This window comes from Acipenser ruthenus, chromosome 47, assembly GCF_902713425.1.
Source record: "Acipenser ruthenus chromosome 47, fAciRut3.2 maternal haplotype, whole genome shotgun sequence".
Lineage (NCBI taxonomy): Eukaryota > Metazoa > Chordata > Actinopteri > Acipenseriformes > Acipenseridae > Acipenser > Acipenser ruthenus.
Genome location: NC_081235.1, coordinates 7,252,511 through 7,271,285, shown reverse-complemented (window position 1 = coordinate 7,271,285; position 18,775 = coordinate 7,252,511). Strand labels below are relative to the sequence as shown.

Genomic DNA, 18,775 nt, shown 5'->3' with positions numbered 1-18,775 from the left:
CTGTATAAGGAAGCCTGCCAGAGCAGGTGCTGATCACAGATTCTGAGCTGCTAATCACATTCAAAGAGAGACGGCAACGTGAGACCATGACATCACACTGTAATCAGCTAAATAGACTTTATTCTGGGAAAGATAACAAAGTCCCCCAATCCGACGTGCAATGGGACCAGCAATAAAACCCTTCACACAGTGATCTTTCAAAATGCGGCAGATCCATATTCTGCTAAAACTGATAATCCTGTATTGGAATAGTGGAGTTCCTTCTTCTTCTTCTTCTTCTTCTTCTTCTTCTTCTTCTTCTTCTTCTTCTTCTTCTTCTTCTTAGTAGTAATAGTTGTAGTAATAGTAGTAGTACTAGTAGTAGTAATAATACTAATAATGCTACTACTACTACTACTACTACTACTACTACTAATAATAATAATAATAATAATGTTTTGGTGATGCTTAATCCCATGAATATTTTTTATTTTTACATTGATGGTCCGAATGGCCTCTTTTTATTTTGTTTACGGTATGCTAGTTGAAAAACAGAAATCTACGAATTTATTATTTACATTTCAGATAAAGTGACATTTCTCTCGTTGCCTTTAAACTAATAATCAGGTCAAATATCAAAGCCCGGAGAATCTATTACTTGACCTTCTTGTTTTGTGCTTCAGTGATTCTTGTTTAAAGAAATTCTTGGCTTTCATGTATTTATTAAGCTTCCTCAAAACAGACAGCTCAGGTGTGGAGATCGGGAGAACCCAGGCAAGTGAACCTTGTAGATCCAAATCCTGAAGGTCTTTCAGCTCTAAACAGTAACCCTGGTGTGCAAGAGAGAACTACCATACTGCCTGCTACTGCAGACGAATTAAATCAGGAAGACATTAAAAAAATAGTGTTTTTATAATCGAGATGCAGCAGCCTTTGTTGCCATAGTTACAGAAACAGGTTCAATATTCTCATTCCATAAATGCATTTTAAAACAAATATGGATGTAGTGTTCTCTGCTGGTTGCGCTTAACCCACGCTAAAGTGTCCCTTTTGATAAATAATTAATAAGGCTATATATATATATATATATATATATATATATATATATATATATATATATATATATATATATATATATATATATATATATATATATATATATTCCTGTACTTTGTCAAATGTCTCACCTAAAAAAATAAAGTGACCTTTCCTCCAATGTGCTAGTTTGAGTGTGTGTGTGTGTGTGTGTGTGTGTGTGTTTCTTTATTGGAAGAATTCCCTTTGAAGCTGGTCGGATCAGGGAGACTATGCGTGGGGGGGGGGGGGGGCCGGGGGGGGAGGTGGAGGATTTCAGAGCTGATCAACAGAAAGGTCACAGGTGTGCCGGTGTGTATTATTATTATACCAGGGGTCTGTCCATCTCTCTGCCTGACTGTCTTTTTGGTGTCTGTGTTCATCAGCATCATTACAAGGTCAGTAACACCAGCACTCTGGTGCCTGCCTGTGTGTCTGCCTGTCTGGCTGTGTGTGTTTATAAACCTTACCTACCGTCAGGTCAATTACACCAGAGCTCTGACTGTCTGTCTGTGAGCCTGTCTGTCTGTGTATTTATAAGAAGATTATCTACCTGTTTTGTGGTATAGGGCCCTGTTCACAAAGTTATAACTGTATGGGTTAGTAAAAAATTCACAGTCTGTTGTTGTGAATGAAATACAGTTTGATATTCATGAAACTGTATATTTTATTCAAACTTTCTTTAAATAGCTCACAAGTTTGGTGAATAGGGCTACTAATGCATATTTATAGGCTCTGTCGGACGACCCCTGGCCATGCAGTGCCTTCAGAATGATACACAGTCAGTGTTAGGCACCCACAGCCCTACCCAAGCAGGTGTATAATCACAGGGAACAGTGGCATGAAGAGACTCATCACATGACATCCCTGAAGTAGTCAGATGAATGAATGAGGCTGCTGTGATTACAGTCTTTATCCTGTCAGCCGTCAAGGCAACAATGGAATGGACAAGAAAGAGCTTCCAATTCCGAGAGGCGGTTTGAATTGGTTAAATGTCTTCATATCTATTGCTGGAATGACGTTTCATATTTAAACCCCCTTCCTCACCTTTTCAAGACACGAACAGCTGGAATGAAAGGAGCGGAAGAGTTTCTCTGTGGCGTCTTTAATTAGGGAGACATTTAATTAGACGCGATCCCTACTGAATACCTTAATGAAGTCTCTTTTATCTTGGTGTTAGCTGCCTAATTACAGCCATTCAAAAATTGAAAACCAAACAGCGGCTCACTTTAGACTCACCCTATCCTTGGCCTTTTGCTGTCATAATTAATATTTTTTTAATTGAGTGCGGAGGGGAGTTGTACTCCAAGATTGATCTGAAATAGACTGTTCTGAACACCGCTGCCTTAAATAAACCCACCTTGTATAGATTATCTAAACTAATGCACACAACAGGGTAATGATAGTCAAGATAGGAAGCTAATTCTGGTATTGTAGATGCTTATTTTATTAGGCTGTAAACGCTGCTACAGTACTATTGGCCATGTAAGTATTCTTTTCTCTGCCTCACGTGACATACAGAACTGTGAGGAACAACGGGTCTTCATTTCAGACAACGACGTCAGTGCTGTTGATGTCCTGGCTAACTGGGTTAAAAGTATAGTAGTGCCCTGACTCTGCGGTGCACACAGATATGTGGCTGCTTATTCAAGTGCCATCCTTCAATATCCGAACTCACTGGCTGTTAAACGCAGATTTTGGCTCTGCTCAGGGTGTCCGTTAATACAGATGTTGTGTAACAAATCTCTAGGGGAAACTGCTGACCCCTGGTGGTCAGATGAGGTAATACGATTTAGCTCTATAACGACTTGTTCAAAGGGATACAGCAGACAGTAGCCTAACGCCCAGACCTGAAACCCAGTTGCACAGTCTTTCCACCCCTACAGACTGCCTGCAAAGCCATTGTCTAAAAAAAGCCACAATGGCAAGACGTTCTTTGCACAGCCTAATTAGCACAAGAAGATGACTGTTGATAACCCCAGCTAGTGCCTCCTCCCTCACCTCCCCTTTTGCCCTTGTGCTTATTGGCTTAGGCTACAGCATGCAATTCTATAAATAAAATTACAAAATCGTTATTTCGGGCATGCCAGAAACCCCTTAAGGAACAGTAGTTGATGTTTATGACTAAACTTAAGACTAGGCGTTGTACAGTGTTGATGGACATTCACCATATACCGGTACTGTTGAGCCAAATTAACATGCGCCCCAGTTTTGCCATTAGTTCAAGCGAATAGCAAATGTCTTATTCGTTGGTAGGCAGCCAGACTCGCAAACTATACCGCCAGGCAATAAACTATGCAGCGCGCCAATTGCAAGATGTGGAGCTCCGAGCTTCTATCAGAAACTGGCTTCCCACTGTCAGCACAGAACTTTGCCCGACCCTCAGTGCATTCTGCTGGGTATCTCTTAACCAAGCGGTGCCGTGCAGTGGAGCGGATCAGGAGCAGCTTCATCCAGAACGGGGCAGGTATTTCGGTATTAGTAGGAGCATTGAAAATAAACACGTAGGCAGTCAGTGTCAATGAAGGTGACATTTAGATGGACAGAGTGATAGATAACTACTGTACAATCATATAGTAAAAGCATGGGATTAAGGGATTAGATATAGACAGATAGACAGAGATTAGCAGATCGACAGGCAGAACGAGGAGAGCATATTAAATGCAATTATCCAGCAGGTTTGGTGAATGCGTTTTTGTGTGTGGGTGTTCTGTGTTAATCAGTCTTGTTCTCTTAAATGAAGGGCTGCGGGTTTAATTGACAGTGCCTCGTTAGGTACCCACGCAGCACGCTTCATTAAAAGGCCACCTGCTGTGGGAGAGACACCTGTCGCTAAGAAACAGCGACGTCACTTTAACAGTTTATACACAGCCTGAGGAATGAATGGGAAACACTGAATACAAATTCAAACTCAGGTCAGGATGGAATAGTCTAAATAATGCCACCCTCCAACTGGTTAGCTTGCAACATTGCAGGCTTGCTTCCTCCACAGGTTTGTAATGCATGTAGCGATGTTAATATCAATACCAAAACATGCCAGATTAATAAACAGAGCGCACCTGTTTGGATTATTAATATAGATGCTGGATATTATCCCATTATAAAACTGTATGAAAGATTAGTGTTAGGTCATCATTTTAACGTTGTGTTAATATTTAATATAACACTGCTTGGGAAAAATCCAATCCAACTTCTAGTGAACTTGGACGGAAACGCAAAGCGTCTTTGTTCTCGAGGAACGCAGTTGGAAACGCTTTCAGAACTTTAATGGGAGATAATGTACCAACCTGTTATGCAAATTGATCACGGTCAATCACGATTTGGAGAAGATTTGTAGGAGGATGCGTGGGCAGATATACATAGAAAAAGCAATACCGTTTCCCCCAGAGAACTAACGGCAAAGCCATGGCTTGAACCATTCCACGCAAAAAATACATGTGTGCCTGAGGTTGCCATGGTAATGGGAATGGAATATGGAGCCTACCACCTCCTGGCCCCCGGCTCACTTCCCACTCAGTTCATCCATGCTGTTGGCATAATGTAAGCGGGAGATCAAATTAGAAACACCTGCCACATCACTGTCAATCGGTTGTTGTACCATCCTGGGCGGCCAGGCCAGCTCTGATTCTAGGTGTCCACCTAGCTAGAGGCTGCAGCAAAGTTTTCTAGAATTACTATTTATTCAAGAATAAGTATAGTAATTGGCTGAGTCAATTGCCATGCAATCGCCTCAGATTTGCTATCTTGACTATAACTGATTTGCAGCAGGGAGATGCAGCTTTTACATAGCGTTCAAAAAAAGTCGTGTAAGGGTTTGAATTGATTGTGGCATCAAATGAATGGGTTCCTAATATTACTACAGGACGGCTTTCCTTCTTATTAAAAGAAAAAATGATGTTGTTAATAAACTATAGTATTCATAAAGCTTTTCTAGCCAGTCGTTTCATGAATGGCAAACTGCATTTTATTTATGAAAACAGACTGATATAGTCTATACACGCATATATGTAATGTACTATCCGAAAGCAGTAAGAAACCACTTTTCTAATTCTGAAGTCGGGCTGGACCAGAGTGAAGTGGGAATTTGAATATGTAATTGTAAATGGCTGCTTCGTATCACACTGGCGGTTCTCCCGTCATTATCGCATGCTAACCTCCTACACGATTGAAACAGCGTTAACACAGCTCATTGCTATGCTGTTGGTATGTCTGCAGAGCGCACGCGGATAGACGGCGGGTGTCTCCGTCCTTTCCCTGCACGGAAATTCTGAAGAAGCGTTTCTTCAAATCCTCTTCCTTCGCATGCGCCCTTCCTTTACGAGGCGTTTTCTATCGAGAGCTGGGGTACTAACGCAGTTAGAGGAGGGAGAGCAATACTTATCTTCTTTAAAAAAAGATACAAAAAAAATCAAAAAGAGTTTATTTGTAATATTAATATAAGCAATTACTGGACGTTCCCTTTTAGCTGGCAGGGAGTTTTTGGGGGAGTTGGAGAAGAATTTTCTAAGAAAAAAACAACAGAACAAAACCAGATTCTGTCAGACTGCTTCTGCAACGTTTTGATACAGAGACGGTAAGTAAATACAAAAATCATTTTTTTTATTTTTATTCAACCAACAAGGTAACGCTGCGGTGATTGATCTAAAAGTAAACTGCTGTCTATTCAAATGCTGATAATGTAATTGAACCTTTTTGGACAGTTTACTATAATTTGCACGTTAATTTTGCAGTTTCCCTTTCTTAAGTTATGCATTTACCAAGGTTTGCCATGATGATGATTATGATGATGATAATGATGATGATGATGATGATGATGATGATGATTATTATTATTATTATTATTATTATTATTATTATTATTATTATTATTATTATTTACCATGCTTGCCTTCTCCATGCTTTACTGTGCTTTATTACACTTTACCATGCTTTTACCACAGTCAGCTTTATTAAGGTGAACTTGCATGTGAAATAACTTCTTAATTCCCTTATTGTAACAGTGCAACCATATGTTGACAGACAGCAAACTCCAAATAATGCCTGAGCAATCTAAAGTGTTGGGGATGCAATGTTCAGCACATTGCCACCTCACCAGTCCTTGTACCATTAGTCACAGAGTGAGGAGCCCACACTGAGGGACTTCCCTCCAGTCAACAACCCAGCAGGGTTCCTATTCATTCCCAGAGAGCTACGCACTGCTTAATGTACAGTAGGTCCCTATGTAGCGTTTGTGATTGGGATACCTGGCCATCTGCACTACCTGCCTTTACAGTTTGTGAACATTTACAGGGCTGTATTGTGTGAGTGTGTGTGTGTGTGTGTGTAATCTGTGATTTGCCATGTACTATTTTTGCCGTTAACCAATCCTGTCTGTAGTCTGAAACAGAGGTCTTTCATACTTCTTGTGCAATAAACTCATAAAAAGGTCACTTTATTGAATTTACTGTATAGTACTTAGTGCATAAAATGTAAAGTGGAATGCTTCCTATGCTTGTGGTTCGCTCACTGGTAGTGGTACCCTTTCCTTTACAAATAATACCAGAGATAAATGAATACATCAAAATAAATAATCAAGCGAGCATTGATTTCCCTGCGTTGCAGCTCCTCTGTGAACGGCTGCTGTTTTGTTGTTGTGGTCAGTAGGAATTTCTCTTGCAGCTTTTTGTGTAATCCCTCATTCCCCTTCATCTCGCTGCAAAATCCTCCTAAGGTGACGGTTTCAGTTCCTTTGCTGTCTGGGTTCAGAAGGCTGTCCCTCTGATTCACTGATGGGGGCTGTTGTTCTGTATCTGAAGCAGACTTGCCTCCATCTATTTGGCAGATTTGTGAGATTTGGTGTGTTTGACCCTGACAGTGTCCAATGCTTACATGACAGACCTCATTTGCAAAACGTTAACGTTCGTGAAAATGGTCTAGACTGTCAGTGGCTTCTTTAACAATGATTTAGAGCACTATTCGTGATTTTGATCTTCCTTAATTAATATCGCTTATCGATTCCTAATCAAAGATGAAATGTTTTGAAGCTGTTCCCCATGTGATCTGTCCCGAAAAACGTCTGGACATTTCAAATGCTTGAGTGCTGTGGTTGAGCGCTGTGGGTAAATATTGCACACAATATGTCCTTTGTAGCGTGAGTCTATGGCGCCCAATTTCCAGACAAAACCTGATTCAATGCTGCCCAAAGAACTGGGAAATAACACATTCAATGGCTCTATATTCTTTATCTGAATAGCTGTATTAAATATACAGCAGCACACTTCTTATTCCAGTGTGGTAGAGTCGGGAGGTGCTGGGTGAGCCGCAGGGCTGCAGAGCTGGATGTCTGGGGGGGGGGGGGACACGACACAGCGGTGTCTGGGCAGTTACTTTGTTGTCGTGTGCCCAGCGTGTGCTCTCCGGGAGAGGAATTGGATGGTGCTCTTGAAGGTCAGGGGAGGGCGATGCGAGAGTCCTTTCATGTCTGGTGGGCTATCAGGGCTGAGCAGAGGCGCCAGGTCTCAGTTTGGCTCAAGTCCCTCTGACTGAAGGAAAACACTGCAGGATTATTAGAGTTCAGTGGGAACTGGGGAGCACAGGAAACTGGGACCATGAGTGGTGAGTACCCAGGGCTTGGGAGCTGGCACCACTGTAGTAAGCTTTCTTAATGAAGACACTATTTTGTGCAGTGGATATTGAATCATTTAATTAAAATCTGGCACAGACTACATCATTTATATACTATCTATCTATCTATCTACCTATCTATCTATCTATCTATCTATCTATCTATCTATCTATCTATCTATCTATCTATCTATCTATCTATCTATCTATCTATCTATCTATCTATCTATCTATCTACCTACCTATCTATCTATCTATCTATCTATCTATCTACCTATCTATCTATCTATCTATCTATCTATCTATCTATCTATCTATCTATCTATCTATCTATCTATCTATCTATCTATCTATCTATCTATCTATCTACCTACCTATCTATCTATCTATCTATCTATCTATCTACCTATCTATCTATCTATCTATCGATCGATCAATGTTTTAAGGATTTTTTTTAAGGAATTTTGTTAAGCCCATTTTGATTCATTAAATCAGGTTCGGGGATGGCTCAACGCTCATTCAGTGGTTCAAAGGAACTGGAATCACAAGCACAGCCGACCGTCAGAAATAAATATATGAAAACTGTAGACCATCATCTTAACCTATCATGGCAGAGCTGCTAAATGTAACCCAAATACTGTTCCAGCCATATTGCTGGAGAACACCCTCACAGGCCACCTGTTGCCAACAGGTAGGAACCCCATTTGGAGCACTGGCAGGTCAACGCTTGTTATCTGCAAAGGGTCACAATGAAACGCTCGTCTGCCTGTGTTTGCCAGCCACCACCTGGCATCTCAAACCACTATGCTCCCACAGCCTGGGCGACAACCTGTCTCAGGTCATAGGTGACATGAATTTGGTGGTCTCGACATTTTGTTCTGTTTTGAATTCATTTTCAGCGCATTTTCTGCCATATCACCAGCGTGTGTGTGGCTGAGATATTGATGCATATTTAATACCATCCTTGAATGCATGAAACAGAATTTCGAATGACTGTCAGTGTGCCTTTTCTCCCCTATAGGAACACAATGTACCTTACTGAATTTTTAATTGGACCCCCATCAGTGCTAGATAAGCTATCGAGCTGCATGAAATATTTTATAATTGGTTGGGAATGGTTTTTGATTCCAAGTGCCGCTGCAGTTATTATAAATGGTGTCTTTTCTTGCACTGAGGTGCTCGAAGCAGTGATCAGCTAGATCATTTCCATGGGTTGCAGAAAAGTCAGTTCACAACCTAGTCTTGTCACCACAAAAAAATCACCAGAACTCGACCAAATTTCAAAGCTTTTTTAATTAACAAAAGCCGTAATTTTTGACGACATATGACTGTGCGCCACTAACTACGACATCAAAATAACCTCCCGTAGCTTCTCATTTCCAGTCGAGATTACTCACACCTGTTTTTCTCCCAATTTGTGGTATTGCTTGGCATGTCGAAAAATATGGGGGTTTGATCATCATATCCGATCTGTCTAAGCTGGTACTGTTTGTTAGAAACACTGAAATTGTAAAAAATTGTCTTTGAATTCCTCAGGAAGCGAATGACTCTTCTTTGAAAATGGCTGCCTGTATATCATGGATGATTCGAGATCAGGCAGTGAAGTCTTTTTCGTTTTTTCTCGGCAGTCAGTCACGTTAGTGTTTTATGTACTCGGGTAGTCACGTCTTTTGTTGGCGATTTCAATATGAATTTAAAATGCAGGCTATTTTTGAGAAGCAAAAAATGGTTAAAAAGTGCATCTTAAATTCGAAGGAATACGGTATTCTCTGAATATTGGTAATCTGTTTTATAAGCCTCTGGCTCTCGTATGTATTATAATGGGTACTGTATGAAGCTATCCTGAACTAAGATATTCCCAAAACCCATGATGTTAAATAAAAAGATCTAAATTATGTTCATATAGTTTTGTTATTTTATTGTGTCACAATCCTAAAATTCTAGGTGATGCAAAACCTTTGGCCAGAGCTGTATAAATCCATCCTCAGTTGAAAACCCTGACTCTCTGCTTCTCTCTCCTCAGTCTCGCATGAGTCGTGTCTGCTGGACCAGGTGCTGGATCTGATTATGAGCGAGAGTCAGACCCACTCCAACAGCCTTTTCCTGAACGAAGACGCAAGCAAGTGCCGGATCCCTGAGAGCCGTGTGCAGCGCTTCCAGAAGGCCATGCAGAAGCAGGCGACCCGAGCTCAGAAGAGGATGAGCTCCATCACGAGAGAGAGCGTCAGGAACTTCCTCAAGAGGAACGCCTTCGTGCTCCTCACTGTGGCGGCCGTCGTGCTGGGTAATGGGAGCCTGTGTGGCGTTCGTGGTGGTTACAAAGCTCGTCATAAGAGCAGAAGAAATGTCAGGAACCTTTATTTGTAGCCCCAAACAAAATCTGATTTTTTTTTAAAAAATGTTCATGTATCAGGCACAACAGCCTTATCGGATCACCAATGACAAATCAATGAAGTAACTGGACTATGTTTGCTTTATTTATTTTATTTTTTTCAGGCATCATATTAGGCTTCGGTCTGCGCCGGTACGACATGTCCCTGCGGGAGATTAAGTATTTCTCCTTCCCCGGAGAGCTGCTGATGAGGATGCTGCAAATGCTGGTCCTGCCGCTCATTGTTTCCAGTCTTGTGAGCGGTGAGGCCGGAATTATTATAGGCTCATTATTTAAGTCATTGGGTTGCTGGGCACTGGGCAGACCACAGAGAGAAAGTGGAGACGGGATGAGGTTTCTCAGTAACTGAATAGAGAATAGGAAACCCACATTATGCTGCAAGAAGCAGTTAATAAAGCCATAAGCACAGTCTGGGTGCAATCTAAATTTATGACATTGCTATAGCTATGTAGTTGTCTACAGAGGCGTGTCATTTTTAATGCAGTAAACCTTGTATTTAATATGAATTTTAAAGTTGCCTTTAGGTGTCATGTTAATGGGACACTTCTGGTTCCACTAATGCAGGGATGGCCAAAGTTGGCCCTTTCACTCCTGGTCTTTGTTCCAGCCCTGTTCTATACTGTTTCATTGAATCAATGAACCCCTTGAGGTACACAAGGAATTGAGTGGTTGTTGAAACGTTTTCCTTCTTATAATGCATTTGAGAGTGACTCAAACATCACGAGGAGGAAACGGACAATTTGGATGACCAGATCCAAATTTGAAACCCTGTTTCGCATGCGCCCCGTTGCAAAAATAAGAAAGTTGGCATTGTTTTTATTTGTGGGACACATATGTCCCTTGTACCTTAAAAGGTTAAACCTCCACCCGGACCCTGAAGTAGATGGTCATCTCATTTGACCCTGTTAAACTGTCTGTCTGTCCTCCAGGGATGTCTTCTCTGGACAGCAGGGCATCGGGGAAGATGGGGGTGCGAGCCGTGGTTTATTACATGGTGACCACCTTCATCGCCGTGTTCATTGGCATCGTCATGGTGATGATTATCCGGCCTGGCAAGGGGCACAGGGACAGCTCCGTCCCGACGGAGAGCAAGATAGAGCAGATCCAAGCTGTGGACGCCTTCCTGGACCTCATCCGGTCAGCAATGGCTTCGTGCATTCTTTTAAGACATGTTCTTTGCAGTCGCAATGTACCCCTTTATTTAACCTGTATTTAACCAGCAAAGTACTACAAGATTTTTCAAGGGAGACCTGGTCAAGAAGGTGGCATATAGTACACAAAAAAACACACCCTCCCCCACACACACATAAATTCAAATGAGCACAACCAATATAAACAAGATCATCAAATTGCAAGAAATTATTTAGGAGCATCGGCCAAAACAAAAACATGTTTAAAACTACATAGATGTCAACTGGATGCCTTTTTTCCAAATATGAATACTAGAAACGGAAACACTTAGAACAGTCTGAGATCTAAGATTAGAAATACTATTACAGATAATTAACAATTTATTAAAGTCGTTTGGGGTTTTACCAAGGATAGCCTTATAAACAGTGACGTACCAGAGTTTCAAAGCAGCCACTCTATATAAATCACAATGATGAACAGAATAACCCAGGTTGGCTATAAATCTTTACTTGTTTTAATGTTGCGCAGTACATTACTTGTGTAAAGTCTTATTTAAGCTACAGCTAATTCGTTTGGTGCTATAGAGATTAAATATTAACAGTACAATGTAAACACAGACTGCTATTTGACGATGTTTCTGTCCCCATCCACCCGTCCCCCGTCCCTCGTCCCACACCCCCTGTCTCCCCCTAAGGAATATGTTCCCTCCAAACCTGGTGGAAGCTTGTTTCAAGCAGGTAAGAATCTTAAACACGTCTGTAGAAGCCCCAGTTTGCCGCGTCTAGAAGAAAGCTAAACTATATCTCTGTGTCTGTTTCAGTACAAGACCCAGTATATCAAGAGGCTTGTCAAGAGGAACGTCAGGACAGCCGTGAATTTCACCGATGCCACAAACGCCACCGAGTCACCCATCCTGGCCAATGTCACCCAGGCCATCCAGACCATGCAGGAGACCATCACAATGGAGGAGGCGGTGCCTGGGCCAGGCTCCTCCAATGGGGTGAATGCGCTGGGGCTGGTGGCGTTCTCCATGTGCTTCGGCCTGGTAATTGGGAAAATGAAACAGAAAGGCCAGGCGCTGCTGGAGTTCTTTGACTGTCTCAATGAGGCCATTATGAGACTGGTGGCAATCATCATATGGTAAGCCTTCTTCAGCTTATCATCTACCTAGAAACAGCAGAGTCCGCTGGGACGTACGTTCAAAGCGTTCCCTTCCACTCTTTACTTATGAAACTCCTGCTACGGATTATTTGACTTGTTTGGTTGTAGTTTTGTAAAGTTAGAAGTTAGCAGATGTTTTTTTTTTTTTATCTGTTTCAAAACATAGGAGTTAATTAAAGATCGTACGGCCCAACTGAGCAGAATGAAGCTGTTTGTGGGAGAATGTTAACAAGTGAGATGTTACATTTCAATGAGCTCTACCTGGTTAACAGGTATTTAGGTTGAAACAAGGTTTAACAAAGCACAGCTCTGGACAAAAGTTTAGCATCACCCTATAGAATGAACTAGTTTTGCTTCATAAAGTCGAATGAAAACCTGCTGAATAATGTTAAGTTAACATGTTGAATTACATACAGCTTTGTAGTTTTCCATATACAGAAATTGAAAAAAATGAGTCATTTTGAAATCTAACAGGAAATATTACTGTACTGCTATTATGACTTTTACAATATCATTTTGTAGTTTCTTTGATTGCCTGATGTCAAACAAAAGATATTGTTCATATAGTTTTTGGTTTTTTAAACAAAGTCTCAATCCTAAAATTCTAGGTGATGCAAAACTTTTGGCCAAAGCTGTACATCCTGTACGACCGTGAAAAAAAAAAACAGTTTAGGTTTGAAAGTTACAGCGATTGTAACGGTGGAATTGCTTTTGATGTGGTTGTGCCTTGAATGGCCCCTCTCAGGTACGCTCCTGTGGGGATCATGTTCCTGATCTCTGGGAAGGTCCTGGAGATGAAGGATTTGGCTCAGATGGGCGGGCAGCTGGGGATGTACACCGTCACGGTGATCGTGGGGCTGCTGATCCACGCCTTGTTTGTGCTTCCACTGCTCTACTTCATCGTCACCCGCAAGAACCCCTACCTGTTCATCGGGGGGCTGCTGCAAGCCCTCATCACCGCCCTGGGGACATCATCAAGGTAAAACAGCCCTAAACTTTGACTTCATGAAGCAAGATTAGTTCATTCTATAGGATGATGCAAAGCTTTTCGCCATAGCTGTATACTCATTTCGAAGTTCATTCAGCTTCTTATCGGCAAACACTTGATTCTTTCTTGTCTTGTACCCAGAGAGACATACAGGTCCGTGCAATGATGAAAACAAGACTGTTCATTGAGATCCTTTTGTGCAAGCGACTGTTTATAATTTAAACACATTGCAGTACACAGAGATGCCGAGGTCAGAGGGTCCGAATGAGTGAGATTTGGGAATACTCCATTTAAACTTTCTGTCTTTCAGGAGGGAGACTGCTAAAAGTGACACCCAACGCGTTCCTGAAATGCGTTGGAGGCTCACACCAAACGACACATTTCTGAGTGCATTCGACACTGGCTTTTTAAAAGCTGTTTTCAGCCCTCTTTCAACCAGTCCGGTCTGTCGAATGAAGTGATAGGCTCTTTGTAAACCCGGGTTCGGTGTGTGTTTCAGCTCAGCGACGCTCCCCATCACTTTCCGCTGCCTGGAGGAGAATAACAAAGTGGACAAGCGCGTGACGAGGTTCGTCCTGCCCGTGGGCGCGACCATCAACATGGACGGCACCGCGCTCTATGAGGCTGTGGCCGCCATCTTCATCGCTCAGGTCAACCACATGGAGCTCAACTTCGGACAGATCATAACCATCAGGTAACCCGGAGGCATCGCAAAAGTCTACCGGAAGCCATAATAGTATTTCAGTATTTCATGTTAGACTTTGAAATGTTACATTACAGAACTTTTGGCTATAGCTGTACCGTCCAATGAGGCGATCATTCTTTAATATGACATCACTCTTCAATATGACATCACCAGAAAAAAAGTTCTACTAGTTGATCAGGCCACCGGAATAATTGCCGGTTGTTTTTAGATGTAAAAAAGCTAAATGAAAAATCACTTTTTAAAGCTTTGTTCATATCGTAGCCTCCAGTGGGGAGAGTCTAGTGCATTTCATCACCAGTGTATTACATTCAGCAGATTTTTTTAAAAGGGTTATTCTGACTGAGGATTGTTCTGACTGTGCTTGTGTTTTTTTTTTTTTAGTATCACGGCAACAGCAGCCAGCATTGGGGCCGCGGGGATCCCTCAAGCTGGTCTGGTAACCATGGTGATCGTATTGACATCGGTGGGGCTGCCGACTGAGGACATCACCCTGATCCTTGCGGTGGATTGGTTCCTGTAAGTTCTCGTGATGTCACTGTGGCCTCAGCTTGCTGCTGGTCGACACACACTCTTAAAGGTTAAGGATGCCCATGTGAGCTTTTTGATTTGAAAACAGTTTTACATCAGGAAATATTCTCCCTACCAGATATATAGCACCCAATAGATAGACTGAATTATTTAAAAGCCCCTTAGAATCCTGCTTGCAGGGAACAGTTCAATACTGTGTAAAATACTTAGAGCTGACACACTGTTTTTTTTACCCAAGCCCTCTAACACTGCTGGGTTAATTGTGCTGGGTACTATAAAAAAAAAAAAACAAGAATCTTGTTTTAAACATGTTTATTTTCACCAAACTTAATCCATATTCAGACGATTTTTACACTATCAAAAAACAGCTAGTTTCACACAGTTCCCTGTTTCACACAAAAGGACCCTAATGAAGGCACAGCAGTGATATGCATTATGAATATATATTAATACAATAAAAAGTGCTTCAGCCCTGAAGGTGTTTCCATTGGGACTGCAGGGACCGCCTGAGGACCACCACTAACGTCCTGGGGGACTCGCTCGGAGCCGGTATCGTAGAGCACCTCTCCCGGGAAGAACTGCAGACCCAGGACATCGAGATCGGCAACTCGGTCATCGAGGAGAACGAGAAGCCTTACCAGCTGATCTGCCAGGACAGCGACACCCAGAAACACCGCAACAGCGAGACCATGATGTGATGCTCTGTCTCCGGGGAGCAGCAACACCCAGCCCCTGTCAGAAACAAGCAGAACAACAGCCAACACACTGTGCCTGTCCGACAGATCCCGGATTCCCCACAGGGGCTGGCCTGTGGCTGACCATTCTGCTCCATGTCCTTAAGTATTAAAATCACTGCTGCGTACGCATTTTAAAACTGCAGTAAAATTAAAATCCGTTCTCAACGTCTAAAATAACATAACGAAGGACCCGGGTAGAAAGAGACTGGAATGGATTGAAACCTGCAAGCTAGTGTCCCTGGTCCGGTATTTTTATATCCTTGCTGTACTCAAGGAAATGATCCTCCTGCAAAGGGAAGGGCTGTGTTTTAAATGGGATCCAGGCGTTGCTGTCCTGTTTCTGTCCCTGTTTCATTCGCTGGTCTTTCTAGTGCACCCCGACACTAACATCATTATTGTGGATCTACCTCGTAAATATTCAAAGTGTTCCTTTTTGTATATTTGCTTGCCTGCCGTGATTTTAAAAAATGCTTTTACTGCTAAGATGTTTAGACGGCACATACCAGAAGCATCTGACAATAGCGTTTTAAACAAGTGATGAAAATGATACTCCCTCGACCGTGGTTAGAGGCGCCAAGGGTCGAATGGGGGAATTTACCCTGAGACCAATGGAGTACCTGGCCATGGTCATGGTGAATTATTTTGTTTTTTTTTCTATTTAGAAGTATCTCTTTACTGTAGTAGACGCACTGTTAAAATAAGTTAGAGCAAGTTTGCCATCTAGTGGACATTCAAAGGTATTGTAATGGCTTGTGTGCAGCAGTTTGTTTTGTCAAAAACACTGCGAAAGAGGACTAATATATTACTTCTGCTTTAGTTCATCACTTTATATCTTTATAAAACCCAGAATATTTGACTTTTTGAGCCGAGGGAAGAATTAACTAAAATCACACAATTTTACTTGATACATTGGATTTCTTCCTGTGGTTTTTCAGATGTTTTCTTTACAATGTACTCTATATGGTTTACTGTAATAGAAAAAAAAAAAACTGTACTTCTGTAGTGTCTAAAAAGTTTACTGTATTGCCTTTGATATATTTTAAAACGATCTCTTCAAAATGAAGTGTTACATGACTCCTAATTCATTACTGTTCTGTTCCATTAAGAAAAATATATCTATTGCTTTTACATTGCAGAAGTGAGGTTGCAATGCTGTGTTTGAAGCTGAATGTTGCATTCTGTGCATTACTGAAGCTGAATGTTGCATTCTGTGCATTACTGCTCTGCCTCTATCTGAAGAGTAATAGAGCCTTTTATCTGTTACTTTAAGTGCTGGTTTGAGCCTCTCTTTGAAGTGGTTTTGTTAAAAGAAGCGTTTTGCTTTTTTTTAGCCGCTAAGTTTAAGAGCAGGGTCATTGTTTCAGTGAATGTTCTTGTTCCTTCTCTTACATGATGAAGGCGATGCTGCAGTCCTATCTTATCAGGCCTGCAATGTTTACCTGAATTGCATGATTGACGGCACTTGTGTTTTCAACAGATCCTATTTTGTAATTTTAATAGATTTGTATTGGTATTGTGTAACAATTTCCTGAAGTAGTTTTGGATGTATGGTTGAATATCTACGTGTATATATCTATATACATTGTATATAGCACAAAGACATGTTGTAGATGCATTCTATTTAAGGCACCAAGGGCAGCTTGTATTGCTGTTGATCATATATACCTGCTTATCAATTAGGCTTCTTTTAAATGGCATGCTTACTGCTGTATAAAGAGGGCTGTTTACCTACAAAAGTCATTTCTCCAGTCCCAGGATTAGCAACTTAAAACACGCTCTGCTTTGGGTTTCTCGTCTCCGCATCCTGTTTACAGGGTCATCTGCAAACCGTTTGATTATTTAATTGATGAACAGACATCTGTTTGATTTTGAAAAAGTAAATTACTACACATTTTTTTTCAATATTTTCCTTCTACCAGCACAGGACCAAAATCATACATATAAACTACTGTTATTTATTTATTTGTGTGAGTGTTTAACTTATTTTGAGTGAAATGGCATTGCAGTTACACGTGTCAGCATGTGATTGCATTTCACCAGTCGTTGATTGTTTCTCATGTGCAACGTCTGTCACTGTTTTCAGTTTCACAGCACAAGGATGACTAGCAGCCAGGATGTGACATGGGGCTTGTTTGTGGAGACACTGGGCAAGGTGTTGCAAAGCAGACTCGTGGTTTAGTTGTGTGGGGGTGCGTGGATGTAGTAATGAAATCGAGGGTAGCCTGTACTAATGAAGGGATTATGTGGGCTATAAAGAAGGCTGATGGGCAATGCTCCTAGTCATGAGTGGATTATTTTTCCTAATCCATTTATTTACTCAGTAGGGTGGGGGTTCCTACAGTATACATAGTACAGGGGCTGCATCCTGTGCAGGCTAGCTATGGGTGTAAAAGCAATACACTCCCTGAGGAAATAACATCATAGAAAACAGACTTATATCAACTTTGTAACAAACTCCTAAATATGGCCAGTGGCATGCAGTGACTGTCTACCCAATATCTACAGTGACCAAAACCAACATTTCAAATTCCTGATGCGAACGTTTCCCATTTAAATTGTAGTAAATTGCCTTATTAATTATTTATCAAAAGGGACACTTTAGCATGGGTTAAGCGCAACCAGCAGAGAACACTACATCCATATTTGTTTTAAAATACATTTATGGAATGAGAATATTGAACCTGTTGTCTCTGTAACTATGGCAACAAAGGCTGCTGCATCTCGATTATAAAAACACCATTTTTTTTACATGTCTTCCTGATTTAATTCGTCTGCAGTAGCAGGCAGTATGGTAGTTCTCTCTTGCACACCAGGGTTACTGTTTAGAGCTGAAAGACCTTCAGGATTTGGATCTACAAGGTTCACTTGCCTGGGTTCTCCCGATCTCCACACCTGAGCTGTCTGTTTTGAGGAAGCTTAATAAATACATGATATATGTGGCACATTTGTGTTTATATCCAGTTGGCATGTTTTGAAAAAAGGTTTCTTTGTTTCAGAAGTGTTCTGAAGCTAGACATTAGAGGAGGGTATTGACTATTTGTTTTGTTGGTTTTACTATTTTGGGGTTCCACACGGGTCTAAATGACTTTGAGTTTTAAATTGTATTATTAAGTGTCAACGTTACTATGTGGAGTGAAAATAAATGACAATAAATGGCTTTGAACTTATTGCTGTCCGATGTAAACCAACTGGACTTTCAACAAGTCCTGCTTTCTGTCAAAATGCACACGACGGCTATGGAAGAATGTAGTAAACCAATTAAGACACTGCTTTATAAAAAATGATGATTATTGTGTGCGGCTGCAGTGGTACTTGTAGAGACATTAATGTGAACCACATACAGACAGAAAACACCAGGGCAGAGCTTCTATTTCGCTCAAGGGAGTAGCTAAGGAAACATGCAAAGCATATGTTCCACCTGCATCCAGTCAAGGTGTAAGTAGACAAAAAAAAACACAAAACCACAACAGATGCCA

At 41.3% G+C, this 18,775-nt stretch overlaps 1 protein-coding gene across 4 annotated transcripts; it reads left to right on the top strand.

Moving 5' to 3' along the window:
• Window positions 1-3,819: 3,819 nt before the first annotated feature.
• LOC117401226 (excitatory amino acid transporter 1) lies at window positions 3,820-18,450 on the top strand. 4 transcript variants are annotated; one of them, XM_059014186.1, is made up of 10 exons: window positions 3,824-4,045; window positions 9,680-9,940; window positions 10,153-10,290; window positions 10,978-11,185; window positions 11,874-11,916; window positions 12,000-12,319; window positions 13,086-13,319; window positions 13,828-14,022; window positions 14,416-14,550; window positions 15,062-18,450. In XM_059014186.1, the coding sequence occupies exons 1-10, from the start codon at window positions 3,937-3,939 to the stop codon at window positions 15,258-15,260; spliced, it is 1,842 nt and encodes a 613-aa protein (XP_058870169.1). In that variant the 5' UTR covers window positions 3,824-3,936; the 3' UTR covers window positions 15,261-18,450. The 4 variants fall into 4 exon arrangements, with proteins under 4 accessions (XP_058870171.1, XP_058870169.1, XP_033857655.2 ...); XM_034001764.3 differs by lacking the exon at window positions 3,824-4,045 and adding an exon at window positions 5,205-5,626; XM_059014187.1 differs by lacking the exon at window positions 3,824-4,045 and adding an exon at window positions 7,575-7,647.
• Window positions 18,451-18,775: the final 325 nt, after the last annotated feature.

What these genes read in the sequence shown, in the direction of transcription:
- LOC117401226 (XM_059014186.1), top strand. Translation starts at nt 3,937, where the DNA reads ATGGGAAACACTGAATACAAATTCAAACTCAGGTCAGGATGGAATAGT. An exon ending in GCCTTCCTGGACCTCATCCG is followed by an intron (nt 11,186 to 11,873) that starts GTCAGCAATGGC and finishes TCTCCCCCTAAG; the next exon opens with GAATATGTTCCCTCCAAACC. An exon ending in TGGAAGCTTGTTTCAAGCAG is followed by an intron (nt 11,917 to 11,999) that starts GTAAGAATCTTA and finishes TGTCTGTTTCAG; the next exon opens with TACAAGACCCAGTATATCAA.